At 42.7% G+C, this 14,037-nt stretch overlaps 1 protein-coding gene across 1 annotated transcript in view; it reads right to left on the bottom strand.

Annotated features, from left to right (window-relative positions):
- The window catches only part of LOC122932456 (membrane-associated phosphatidylinositol transfer protein 3-like), an 802,287-nt gene that overhangs the window by 283,116 nt on the left and 505,134 nt on the right, over positions 1-14,037 (bottom strand). Inside the window, exon 4 of the mRNA XM_044286869.1 lies at positions 2,464-2,540. Within this exon, the coding sequence (XP_044142804.1) occupies positions 2,464-2,540 (77 nt within the window). The remainder of the gene's footprint in view (positions 1-2,463; positions 2,541-14,037) is intronic.

The raw sequence follows: 14,037 nt of genomic DNA, 5'->3' as shown, positions 1-14,037 counted from the left end.
TGCTTCAGCTCTATCAGGTACTGATACTTTAGCAAAGGTAAGCTATTACAAGCTATTACAAGTTTTATATTCATGAAGATAGTTGGGGTAATTTATCAAACTGGTGTAAAGTAGAACTGGCTTAGTTGCCCATAGCAACCAATCAAATATCACCTTTCTTTTTTCACAGCTCCTTTGGAAAATGAAAGGAGGAATCTGATTGGCTGCTATGGGCAACTAAGCCATTTCTACTTTACACCAGTTTGATAAATTACCCCCAGTGTCCTTAAAGGAGACAGTCTTAGGAAATGTTCCTTTGAGTGCTACAAAGCTGAAGTGACCTCTCCCTGTTTATTATGATTATTGATGAGCGAAGTTTAGAAAAATTAGATTTGGCTGCTTCACCGAATTTCACAAAGAAATCCGCTTCATGACGTATTAGGTACTTTCACACTAGCGTTTTTCTTTTCCGGTATTGAGTTCGTCCTAGGGGCTCAATACCCGAAAAAAACAGATCAGTTTTATCCTATTGCATTCTGAATGGAGAGCATTCAGTTCAGTATGCATCAGGATGCATCAGTTCAGTCCCTCTTACGTTTTTTGGCCGGAGAAAATACCGCAGCATGCTGTATTTTTCTCTCCGGCCAAAAGTCCTGAACACTTGCTAGAATTCCGGATCTGACATTAATTTCCATTGAAATGTATTAGTGCATTAAAATTGCCGCATTGATGGATCCGTTCTTCCGGTCCGCACATGCACAGACCTTTAAAAATGCAATAAAAATAAATACCGGATCCGTTTTTCCAGATGACACCGGAGAGACGGATCCGGTATTTCAATGCATTTGTCAAACTTATTCGCATCATGATCCGTCTGACAAATGCCATCCGTTTATGTCCGGATTGCCGGATCTGGCAGGCAGTTCCGGCGACGGAACTGCTCGCCGGAATCCTCTGCCGCAAGTTGTGAAAGTACCCTTACTTTGTCATGATTTCTTTGTAAGTACCGGGCGCTATGACGGGGAATGGTGATTGTTCCATCTCCATCATTGAACCCCTGAACGCGTCATCTGAGAATAGTGAGGACTTTCATGGGTTAATCCATTAAAAAAATAAAAAACCTTATCAATCTGAGCGTGAAGAGGCCGCAGCGGCCATCTTTATTGAAGATCCTGCGCAAAATCTTGCCCACTGTGTGATGACATCATACTGGCTGGTGTGGTGCCGCCATATGTCACCACGCACAAAACTTTGCACGGGATCTTCAATCAAGATGGCCAGGGAGGCCTCTTCGAGCTCAAATGGATGAAGTGAGTATGAATTTTTTTTTGCCGCCATTTCAGGGAAAATAGATTCATTACCATGAAGCACGAAGAAATTCTGCTTCATGGCAAATCTAATTTTTCCTAAAATTTTGATTCAAGTCCACTTCAGATACTTCGATTCGCTCAACCCTAAGGGCCGCTTCACACGAGCGGATGCCTTGCGTGGCATCCGCTCCGTGACAGAGTGCCAAGACCCGCTGCAGACTGCAGAGGCACGGGGCAGTAACATGACTGTTAATGCTCCGTGCCTCTCTGTGATCTCTTTACTATGAAATCACAGTTGTCACTGTGATTTCGTAGTAAAGAGATCACAGAGAGGCACGGAGCATTAACAGTCATGTTACTGCCCCGTGCCTCTGCAGTCTGCAGCGGGTCTTGGCACTCTGTCACGGAGCGGATGCCACGCAAGGCATCCGCTCGTGTGAAGCGGCCCTAAGGCCCCTATCACACGAGCGAGTTTTCCGCACGGGTGCAATGCGTGACGTGAACACATTGCACCCGCACTGAATCCTGACCCATTCATTTCAATGGGTCTGTGTACATGAGCGTTGTTTTTCCCGCATCAGTTCTGCGTTGCGTGAAAATCGCAGCATGTTCTATATTCTGTGTTTTTCACGCAGCCCTGGCCCTATAGAAGTGAATGGGGCTGCGTGAAAAACGCATTGCATCCGCAAGCAAGTGCGGGTGCGATGCGTTTTTTACTGATGGTTGCTAAGAGATGTTGTTTGTAAACCTTCAGTTTTTTATCACGCGCGTGAAAAACGCATCAAAACGCATTGCACCCGCGCGGAAAAAACTGAACAACTAAACGCAATTGCAGACAATACTGACTGAACTTGCTTGCAAAATAGCGCGAGTTTCACTGAACGCACCCTGAACGCATCCGGACCTAATCCGTCACGCTCGTGTGAAAGAGGCCTAAATATCATGATTGGTGATTGGTGGGGTGCCTAGCCATCACTTGCTTAGGTAGGATAAGCTATTTAGAAAATCATTTTTACTTTTTATGTGGCCATTTGCTAATCCATATATCACAGTAGTTCCAAGGCATTTTGCGGCTCAATGTTAGGACAAGTATCTTGGCTACATGAGTTCTTTGATATTGGAGGTTGTTTCATTTTTACAATCAAGAAATAAAAGTATAAGAAAATACCCTCACCTCACTGTCTTCATGGATCTCAAAACTGCTCTGTCTGGGGCATCTGTGCTTCCTCCCATGTACTCGGTAGAACTCTCCTATAGAAGAAAAAAAAAGGTTAATTTTGTCATAAGACAGTAAAACAATACAATCCATAGATCAGATATCACTGATCATCAAACTATCAGGGGAGGAAAAGGTTCGGAATTTATAGGAGTTTTCTGAGGCTAGCCCATCACTATCTGACACCAGGATTCTGATAATCAGTAGCTCCAGCACCAAAACTAAACATTTCCATCTACTGTGTAGTGGCCGCTTACGCTAGCTTTGCTCACCTTCACTTAACTTAACACAGAGTTATGCAGTTACAATGCTGAATTCCGGCGCTGGAGCTAAAGCAGAAGAGCTGATCAGTGGGGGTGCGGGTGCTATCCTGAGGATTGGCGATCACTTGTATAAAGTTGGACAAACCCTTAAAATTGCTAACCCTTATGGCTTCTTTCACATCTGTGTTTTCCTTTCCGGTATTGAGAACCATCATAGGATCTCAAAACGGGAGGAAAACGCTTCGGTTTTGTGCCCATTCATTGTCAATGGGAACAAAACTGAATGGAGCGGAGTGCACCAGAATGTATTCTGTTCCGTTTGTTCCCACCCAGGACCCAAAACCACTGCAAGCTGATACCGGCCAGATCCAGCAAAAACTCTGATGTCAAAGTAGCCTAATACCCCTGATAGTTTGATGACCGGTGACATTTACTTTTAAATGCAGCCAGTGACACATACACACTGTACATATAATAAACTGGGATTCTGTACATTCGAGACCAGCTGTTTCATTTGTACACATTTTAGGAAATATTTTATCCTGTCAGGGAACGCCTTTCCAACCACAGCTCTTCAAAAATGCAACGAATAATTGATCTCACTTTCACTGTGAAGAAGATTCAGTTCTAACATCGAAAGATACAGTATAGTCCAACCTGCTTCTCAAATGAGTCCTTTCTAAATGTAATATTTTTTTTAAATCTTGATTTCAAAATCCCCTTGAACAATTCAAGGGTGCAGGGCTGTGAGAGCATTTCAACCTCCGAAGTGAGCTACAGGTGCAGAGAAACGGAGCTTGGCCTTCCCACACAATGCTGCCATTAGTAACACTCAGCACAACAGCGCAGTGAAGGAAGGTTAATTAGCGTCTGCCCCGTGGTGAATCAATACCCTTAATCCATTAAATCATAATTAATGCGCTTTTCTTAACAGCAAATCTGATTCTGTATTGGCTGGGAAATTACTGACTGAAGTGGCTGTGTTGTTCTAGCTCCCCTGACCTACATCCCTTTCAAATTTTAGAACCACAGGACTAAAAGGGAACTTCTAGCGAAAACGTTTTTTTACATTCAGCATGCATCAAGCAAACAATGAATGCGCTGTCCTATAATGAAATGTTATATTTCTCGGTTTTCTGTTATATTTCTATGTTTCTCTGATCATGCAAAATAGAATAACACAAATGTAAATGGGAAATAATTGCTGTTAAATAATTGTTTATGGCACCCCCTGGTGTTCTTTTTATTCCCTCACAGATCGTCCACCTTATGTGTCTATTGATAGTGATAAAAAGCAACTTTCAATGTGTGTTAAAGGGTTATTCCCATCTCGGACATTGGGGGCATATCGCTAGGATATGCCCCCAATGTCTGATAGGTGTTGGTCCCATAGAAGTGAATGGTGGCTGTGCTGGCATGGTGCACTTCCCATTCATTTCAATGGGACTATTGAAAATAGTTGAGCATGCCGTGATATGAATGGAGGGCGGCCGTGCATGCGCGGTGCGCACTCCAGTACTTCGCGGGGTCCCAGAGGTGGGACCTGCACCTATAAGACATTGCGGGCATATCGCTAGGATGGGAATACCTCTTCAACTCTTACTGGCTGGCGGCACAATAAGAAGAATAACCTTAGCCGCCCCAGTACAAGTGGATGTAGACAGTCTGACTGAGATGCTGACCATGTGTGACCATCAGCACTGGACACATTAGATTGACATTTTGTTGAGAGACTCAGAAGAACACCAGAGGGTGACATAATAAGCATCTACGTTTTCGAGTATTAATATTTCATTGTGGGTCAATCCCTTTAATACTCTGGAACATTGCGATATTTCTAAACATTGTGGCAAACAAAACAGAATGCTATGTATGCCCAGGATTGCAGTCTCAGACTGGGGTGCTTAGGGTCCACCAGTAAAATTTATTCTGGGGCCCACTGTATAGCTACATGCAAATATTAACTGACCCCCATTTACAAAAATCAATAAAACTATGCCAATTTTCTTCAGTAGCAGCCCGCTGCCTAGTCTGTGCTTCAGACCAGTCTGTCTCGGAGACCCTGGCAGTACCCTGCTGACTGGCTCTTGCCTTGGTCTAGGGCCCTCTATGCAGTATTAGGGAGGAACACATTATCACACAGAGACAGACTGCTGAGGGGGCCCCTGCAGCGACATTGATAAGGCGGGTCTCTGGGGAAAGAGTATACTGGCTGGCCTGCCTTTTTGCATAGAGGTCAGCCAACAAATACATCTATAATAAAAACTGTATAACTACCCAGTTTTTTTATATGGCTGCAAATTCTTGTTGAGAAGCTGTTCGCTGATTATCTGTGTGTAGTGCAGTCAATGTGCTGTGACATGTCACTTGTGCAGGAGGTGGGGGATTAGGGGCCCAAACTGGCTCAGGGACCACCAGGGGATTCACCTTCACCCCTGTGGGCCAGTCCAAGCCTGCAGCAATGTATAGAACCTCTTTTATATCATTGCATAACATTTATATAATTATAGATGCCACCTTTATGCTATTAATGTTGATGACATCTTCAATATTTCTGTTACCTATGAATTTTTTCCTTCCATTTTAACCCTCTTCACAACATCCACTACACATGTTTGACAGGTGTTGGGTCTTCAAAGATGGCACCTGTTTGGAGGCAACGTCAATCATAGGCATTGGCCCCCTCACATACTATAGACAGGTGCGACCACAACATCTGAGGGATCATTTACTGAGAGTAAGTTCCTCCCTGAAATCGAACGGCCCCTATGCAATGAAGTTGCAGGATTTGTTCGGTTGCTATGGCATCTGGAAGCCTTCTGAAGGGTCCCAGGGCTTCCATAGAAAAGTTCAAATTGAGCCCTTCAGTCTATGGTAGAAGCAATATAACAATTGCATATGTAAGTCCCCTACAGGGCTGAAAAAAAGCTATTCTTTTTCATTTGTAAAAGAAATATTAAAAAGAATAAAAATCACTACTTAACTTAATTTCCCTACTTTACATATAAAAATAAACAAAACAAATAAACATCATTGGTATCACTACATCAAAAATGGCAGAAGTATCAAAATATAAAAGTATTTTTCACTTAAGGTGAACATTGTAACAGAAAATGTAGAATTGCTATTTTTGGTCTCTTTGGCCCCTCCAAAAATGTAATTTAAAGTTACCAAATAGTCATTCATACTTCAAAATGGTATCAATGGTTAGTTAAATGATAGTCACGTAAAAAAGTGAATTTACACAGCTAGAAATATTTTAAAAAGTTATGGGTATCAAAATATAGCAAAGCAAAGACATTTTTTCATGGTCTCCATTTATTTTTAAAATCTAACAAAAACTATGTACATTTGTCATCACTGTACAGTAATTTTACTGACCTAATGTGTCATAACGAAGCCTATAAAACAATGTATAAAACCGATGTGTAAAAACGAAGCCTGTAAAACACAGCTGCGGCAACATATGGAATATTACATGGTGCCCTCATAAGGCTATTTGAAAAGAAAAATATAAAAGTTATGGCTTTTAGAAAGCAGGGAGTAAGAAACCAAAAGAAAAAAAAAAGAAAATCGTTTCTGATGGGAAAGGGGTTAAGCTTGCTTTTGCGTTGAACTGTTTTTAACCTTTACATAACTGCTCAAGTTCTCTCTACTAATGCCTCCAATATATTTGAAGTCCAAATTAACATTTTTTAATGTTTTTAGCGTTGGTTTTAAAAAATGGAGCAAACAAAATACTGGTAAATACAAGTGTAAATGAGGCCTTAGGGTAAGTCCACTTCTGCAGCAGGCATTCTGGTTCCAGGAGATGAACAGAATACCAGAATTGCAGTATCTGGCATAGATACTGTGTTTTGTTTTACTACTGAATGGGATCCAGTGGGCCCTGGTGGTGTCCTGCTTTGCCAAATATGGAAATCCTGGTTTTCTGTTCCTCTGTCGAAATAGAATGCTGGAAGGCCTGCCACAGGCGAAGTATAATATTTTTTACTCATTTATCTTTTAACTTCTTTTAGGACATGTGTGAAAGTCTGATGTAGTTCTAGGTCAATTTTATGCAGGAATATAGAAAATTATGAAGGGTTTACAAACTTTCAAGTTCCACTACACAAGTCCTGCTGTTGAGGTGGGGTTTATGTTACCAGGGCCCTGAAAAGGGTGATATCTATAGTACATGAGAGGGTGGGGATGTGTTAAAAAAAAAGAGACTAGCCAAAGATAGCTATGTGACAAATTCTGAGTAGTACTGTATCTGGAGGACGCCTTTATGACATTTGGGGACAAACTGACAGCAAAAGAGAGTAAAAGTGAATAATTACAATTACAAAAGACCTCAACTATGACTTATTGCATTTAAAGGGGGTGTCCAACACTGGAAAAATATAATAGGGGGCTATACAGGATGTAAAAAGAAAAAAACATGCAGCTTGTTACAAGTCTCCACTATACTTGAAAGAGTCAGGTGCAATATACATGCACATGACCGATGCCGACCAATCAATGGCCTAAGGGTTGATATGTGCATGAAAGGCATGTGACTGCTGTCAGACAATCCCTTTTGATAATTGTTTATTGTGCTTTTTACTGAACCTGCACCTGATCAGTACTATATTCCTGAACCTATATTACTGCAACATGATCATAATCTGCAAACCACCTTTATGGCACTGATCATACTCTAAAAGCAACCATTCATGACACTGTTATTTGGCCATTGTTTGGTTGTACTATTTGATCACTGCATTGTGGTATTATTTGGTCACTACATATCTTTATTATTCATTTACCTATTGATTGTGTTATTTGTTTACTGCATGGTGGTATTATTTTAAGGCTTCTTTGACACTGGCGTTAGGATTGTCCAGCAGGATGTTCCAGCAGGGGAATAGCCTGCCGTATCCGTACCAACATTGGCACACATGTGCTGCCGAAAGTCTTCCCCAGCCCCATTCACTATAATGAGGATGGGCTGTAGATGCGGTAAGCGCACGTGTGCAAATGTTAGTACGGATGCGGCAGGCTGTTCCCCTGCCAGAACAGCCTGCTGGACAATCCTAACGCCAGTGTCAAAGAAGCCTAAGGTATGATGAAGACACCTTTAAGTTATCCATAGATCCAGGAAATATATTTTGTTGCACTTTAGTGGCAAAGTTGACCAATATCCTGCAAGCTATATGAAAGAGCTGACTGCTATACTGTTAGTTCATGTTGAGCTACTAGAGTAAAGGGTTCCTAACCTTAGGAGGTGGTGCTAAGCTCCAGGCATAGCTCTGTAAAGAAGCTGTGGGCCATTCTATCCTTGCTACTTGTCTCTATTACTGGAAGAAATTAGAGAAAATTGAGATATATTTGAATAGGTGAGACTCAGATGCCATCTTACGGCTTGAATCCAGGGGCATAGATGACCACCTTTTAATTTTCATTCTAGTTTCAAAATGTCTGAGATCACTATCAGCAGGGGACCCAGAAGGAGCTAGAATAATGAGTATGGCACTTAAAAAAACAATTGTAATTTTATGAACATAATCCAAGGAATGTGCCTGTGTTAATTAGTTTTTGTCTCTCCATCTTCTTAGCTAACAAGTTTTCGCAGCATATCAAGTGAAACGAGTCAGATAATGATATACTGTATTTTAAAGTTGCTTTCGAACCACATCTTTTTTACTTTGACGTAATGCAGAATTTTGACTGTCGTGTGAACAATTCAGACAGTACATCATGTTCTGACATTTTAGTGCCCAGTCTGATTATGGAGCAATTTACCTGCTGGAAGGCTGAAAGAAAGATGATGCTTATTTCTAAAATGTCTTCTATCTTGCAAAATCTCCAGATAAAACAGAAATAGAATTTCTCCCTCTATAAATACGTTAAACTCAGGATAGATGTCAAATGAAGTAACTTACTTTATAACTTAAAAAATCATATGCAAAAAAAAATAACAACTTTTCAGAATATTCTATCTACCGGTATTCCCTATTTAATTCTAGAATGTATTTAGAAACTGTATTAAGACCATTTAAGAGCAAATTCAGAGAAATAAAGGAACTAAGATTTGAGAAGCAAGGATAAATCAATCATTTTTATAAATGGTGTTTATATGACTCTGTGTTGCACAATATAAAAAAATACAAAAAAATTGCAAAATTCTACCTACAGAAAAGAGGAATTCACAAGATATAAAGTACTGCTATGCAGATTTAAAAAGAAACTAAATTGTCAAGTAAAAATGTAAAACAAAAAAAACTTTAGGATGAATAGGTTCCCCATGGCGGTGCCTGTAATTAGAGGCAAATGAAAAAATTCAATCTGCTTAGATTCAAAGCAATTTGGTTTTGAGAAACATCATTCTGGTCAAAAAAATTAAGGGATGATCTTTATGCGTAGAGTATAAACAATGCAAATGTTACAATTAAGATATTGTCTGTGAGAGCTTGCCTGTCTGGCTTTGCCAGAATAGTCTTTATTTAATAAAAAATTATTTATTACTTTCTGATCAGTAATTGACAACTTTCTCTCACCCTAGGCAGAAATTTTGAGGCTTGTACTGTCCAGTCATGTCCTCCCCCTGGTGAACAAGTAGCTTATCCTATAGTCCGTAAAAATTAAGCAGATGATGTACTTACTTACCACTTCTATATATAATACTATACTGTAAAAAGCTGTTCTACAATTATTGGCTCGTGCCTGTCTTCTATGCGCCCTACCATAAAAAAAATAAGCATGATGAGCGGATTATAGGCTCATCATATGCGGGTTCCTGTTCCTGCATGGATTTCTGCCATCAGAACCTGTTGCACAAAAAAAAAAAAAATGAAGAAAAAACTGAATTGAGCAATTCACAACGTTTGTCATAGACCTAGATATGGTCGTAGAAATGTAGCTTAGATCATAAAACAGACATTGAAGAATTTGAGAAGAAACTAGGGCATGTTACAGCATACCGGTATATAATGGTAGTCTTGTGTTTTTATATGGAATATTATAGGAAATATGGAAGTACTGTACTGCTAAGAATGTCTTCTTCAAAGAAGACGCCATATTACATATCCTCCATGTATACTTGGTTGTATAGTGCAAACTTTGGTCATTGCTAGTGTTGAGCGCGAATATTTGAATGACGAATATTTATCTTGAATATCGCAACTTCGAGAATTCGCAAATATTTTGAATATAGTGCTATATATTCGCTATATTGAATAGTCGAATATTGAAGCGTGAGGAAATTCGACTTCGGTTCGAATCAAATTTTTTCTGAAATTCGGATCAAATTCCACTTTGTCAACTTCAATTCGCTGATCTCTAGTTACAGTGCGGACTTACAGTTGGTGCTTGTGTTCTCCAATTGGAGTCTCTCACTTTTTCAGCCTTTTCCATCTGGACTAGACCACTTTGAAAACTTCTTCCAGCCACAATTTTTATCTTCAAGGTATGCAACAGAGGCATCTTTGACTCCTCACTTTTTCAGCATCTGCCCTACTTTTTCCCAACTTATACATACTCCCAATCCTGTTGATGTCCCGAATTCAGTGTCTGTTGCTGCCTCATCTCCTCCCTATTACTGTACCTGCTGGGCAGCATGGTGCACCAAGTACTGTATTTCAGAAAGGATGTTGTCATAATTACCGCCTTACAAATCATAAAATTCCTTGTGGTTGTTAAACAATACAAAAACAATGTGCATGCATTTGCGGATCTACTGCTCTTGGCACCTCCTAAAAGCTAGGTCAGAAAAGTCTAGATCAGGGGTACTCAACTGGCGGACCGCGGTCCAAATACAGACCGCGGCCGCCAGTTGTTCGGACCCTGGCCATTCCTCAGGGCGCTCCTCCTCTCCTGCACACTGTATTGTGCAGGAGGAGGAGCTTACCGGCGCACTTCCTGTCCCACTCCCAGAGCGCTGAGCTCAGTGAGACATGTAGCGCTCCTCCTCCTGCACACTCTGGGGCGCAGTGAGAGACGGCTCCCTCCACCTGCAGGCACCAGCGCTTTCATACGGCACCTGCAGGTGGAGGGAGCTTTCTCCCTCAGTGCGCTCACAGGTCCGTCCCTCCCCTGCAGCAGCAGCAGCACGTAAGGGAGCTTCAAGCTCCAAAGGACACTTACGTGCTGCTGGAGAGGGGAGGGACATCACCACTGCCTCCAATGAAATAAATGTCCCATTTGGGAAGGAAGGGGGGCGTGGAGAGGGCTACAGAGAGGCGGGAACACGTCACTGACTGCAGGAAAGGACTCCAGTCAGTGTCGTGTTCCCATCTCTCCTGGGCCATCTTCTTTAATATTAAAGGTAAACTAATTAAATAAAGCCCCATCAAACCATGATAGTTTTGTTCCGCATCCAATTCCCATTATTGGGGCATTGGATGCGGACCCCTTAGTTTCAATGGAGCAGAAAAAGATGCAGACAGCAGACAGTGTGCTGTCTGCATCTCTTGTGGCCCCATTATAATTAAGGGGTCCGCATCCAATGCCCCAATAATGGGAATTGGATGCGGAACAAAACTATCATATGTCTGTTCTGTGGCTTGGGTTGCCACCCGGCCAGTAGTTCAGCAGCAAGACTGGTATTTTGGTTCCCTTGCCGGTGCCAGAATTTTCCTGTAAGGACTGTTAGGGTACTTTCACACTTGCGGCAGGACGGATTTGACAGGCTGTTCACCCTGTCAGATCCGTCCTGCCGCTATTTCGCTGGACTGCCACTCCCCATTGACTATAGCGGGAGTGGAGCTACGGCGCAGCATGGCAGTGCACGGCGTGAGGCAGCCAGACGAAAAAGTCGGACATGTAGTGCTTTTAATCTGGTGGCCTCTCACCGTGCTGCGCCGTAGCTCTGCCCCCATCCCCATTATAGTCGATGGGCACAGAGCAGGCGGCACGGTGAAGTAGTGGCAAGATGGATCTGACGGGGTGAGCAGCCTGTTGGATTCGTCCTGCTGCAAGTGTGAAAGTACCCTTACTAATGAGCGCTTCCATCATGGAACACCCATTAGTACAGCCTTTACCTCCACCGCTACTTGTGCTAGTAAAAAAATAAATAAAATTAATGTACCTCCACCTCCATTTTCTCACGCTGTGGAGAACACTCCCTGCTGACTAGAAGCTCAGGACAGGACCTAAAAGACGTCATCACGTTGGAGCACCGGTCCTGAGCTTGCAGTCAGCAGCGAATGTTCACCGAATGTTCACCGCAAAATTTTTTTATTTTTTTTTTTTGTTGCAAAAGCAGAGAAGGGGGCACTAATGGGGGCATTATTCTTACTGGGGGCATTATTCTTACTGGGGCACTAATGTGGCCATTACTAATTCTGGGACTTACCTGGGGGCGCTCCACTATAATGTCAGAGCGCCCCAAGCGCATGGATCACATGATCGCATGGATCACGTGATCCGTGCGACGTAGGGGCACTGTGACGTCATTCTGGAGCACCCCGGGAGTGGCACGGACGGTAAGAATCTTCTCCCCCGGCTCCCCACTACTTTACCATGGCAGCCGGTGACTTTAGTAGCGTCCTGGCTGCCATGGTAACACTGAAAGCATTTTTAAGACTGATCAGTCTGATCGGTCTCTATGCCGGAAAGAAACTGATCAGGATTATCCCCATGCATTCTGAATGGAGAGAAATCCGTTCAGGATGCATCAGGATGTCTTCAGTTCAGTGTTTTTGACATTTCAGGACGGAGATAATACCACAGCATGGTGCGGTTTTATCTCCATCCTGAAATGCCAGAACACGACTGAACGCCGGATCCGGCATTAAGAAAAGACTGAAGGACGGATCCATCCATCCGGTCTGCGCATGCACAGACCTTTAAAACAGTGGAAAAAAAAGACACGACGGATCCATCTCTACGCACAGCAAACGGAGAGACGGATCCGCAATTGCAATGCATTTGTAGATGGATCCGCATGCTGGATCAGTCTACAAATGCTTTCAGTTGTCATGCGGTGTGACGGATTCAGCGGGACAGAACAGCCTGCCGGATCCTCACAACGCAAGTGTGAAAGCACCCTAAGTGCGTTTTTTTCCTCACAGATTTTTCATACGTATAAACCACAGAGTAATACAGTACCACCAGAGTGTAAATGAGATTACTCAAATTTCATTTGCACTTTGGTTTAGGTGCAGAAATTGACCTAATCTGCACCATGTCGAACCACATACAAACTAAAACAAAAAATTCCCTAAAACTGTAATAAACATCCTCCCCATTCACACAAGACTACATAAATATCAAAATGACCAACACAGAATAGGGAACCTATTTTAATCATGTATTATAGGGCACCTACACAAGTGGCAGATTTTGTGGCAGAAGATTCAGTGACTGAAAACCAGTTCCACCTGAAGTCATGGAAAAATCCATGTGCTTGCCGCCTCATTGAAATGAATGGAACAGATTTTCAGTCGCTAAATTTTCTGCCACAAAATCTGGCGCGTTAAAGCACTGTTACCCTAAGTTCACACTTGAGCGTTTTACAGCGCGTTCCCACGCGCTGTAAAACGCGCAACACATGAAAACCAATGCTTCCCTATGGGGCTGGTTCACATTTTCGCGTTTTACAGCGCGTTTGAACGCGCTGTAAAACGCCCGACGCTCAAACAAGTACAGGAGCTTTTTTTGGCGCGTTTGACGCGCGTTTGGGCCATAGACTCTTTGGACAACACTGCTGTCAATCACCCAAACGCGCGTCAAACGCGCGTTTACTATAAAAAAACGCGCATAAATACGCGCGACAAAATCGCGCATAAAAACGCGCGTTTGCGAAACGCTTAGGTGTGAAACCAGGGCAAGTGTAAATTTGCAAGCTAAGGGTAGTTTCACACCTTCGGCATGGCTATCCGCCGGATCCGCCATGCTGCAATTACCCGTGCACTGCTGTGCTGCCGCTCCATCCCCATTGACTATGATGGGGGCGGAGCTATGGCGCAGCACGGCAGTGATCGCCACACTAAAAAGTTGGACATGCAGGACTTTTAGTCCAGCAATCTCTGGCCGTGCTGTGCCGTAGCTCCGCCCCCTGCCCCTATTACAGTCAATGGGGACGGAGCGGCAGCACACAGGCACTTGCGGCATGGTGGATCCGGCGTGCCGTTCACCTGCCAGAACAGCCTGCCGGATAGCCATGCCACAGGTGTGAAAATACTCTAAAAGACATTAAAAATTCTTTGGTCTTCCCCCCTGCAGGAAAAAAATAATCTGGGATAAAACTTAATAACAAAGAAAGTGCCACAGAAAATTGAGTCATGTAAAAATAAAAGTGGCCCAT

The sequence above is a fragment of the Bufo gargarizans genome, chromosome 3 (genome assembly GCF_014858855.1).
Source record: "Bufo gargarizans isolate SCDJY-AF-19 chromosome 3, ASM1485885v1, whole genome shotgun sequence".
NCBI classification, from domain to species: domain Eukaryota; kingdom Metazoa; phylum Chordata; class Amphibia; order Anura; family Bufonidae; genus Bufo; species Bufo gargarizans.
This window is presented reverse-complemented; position numbering and strand designations above follow the sequence as displayed.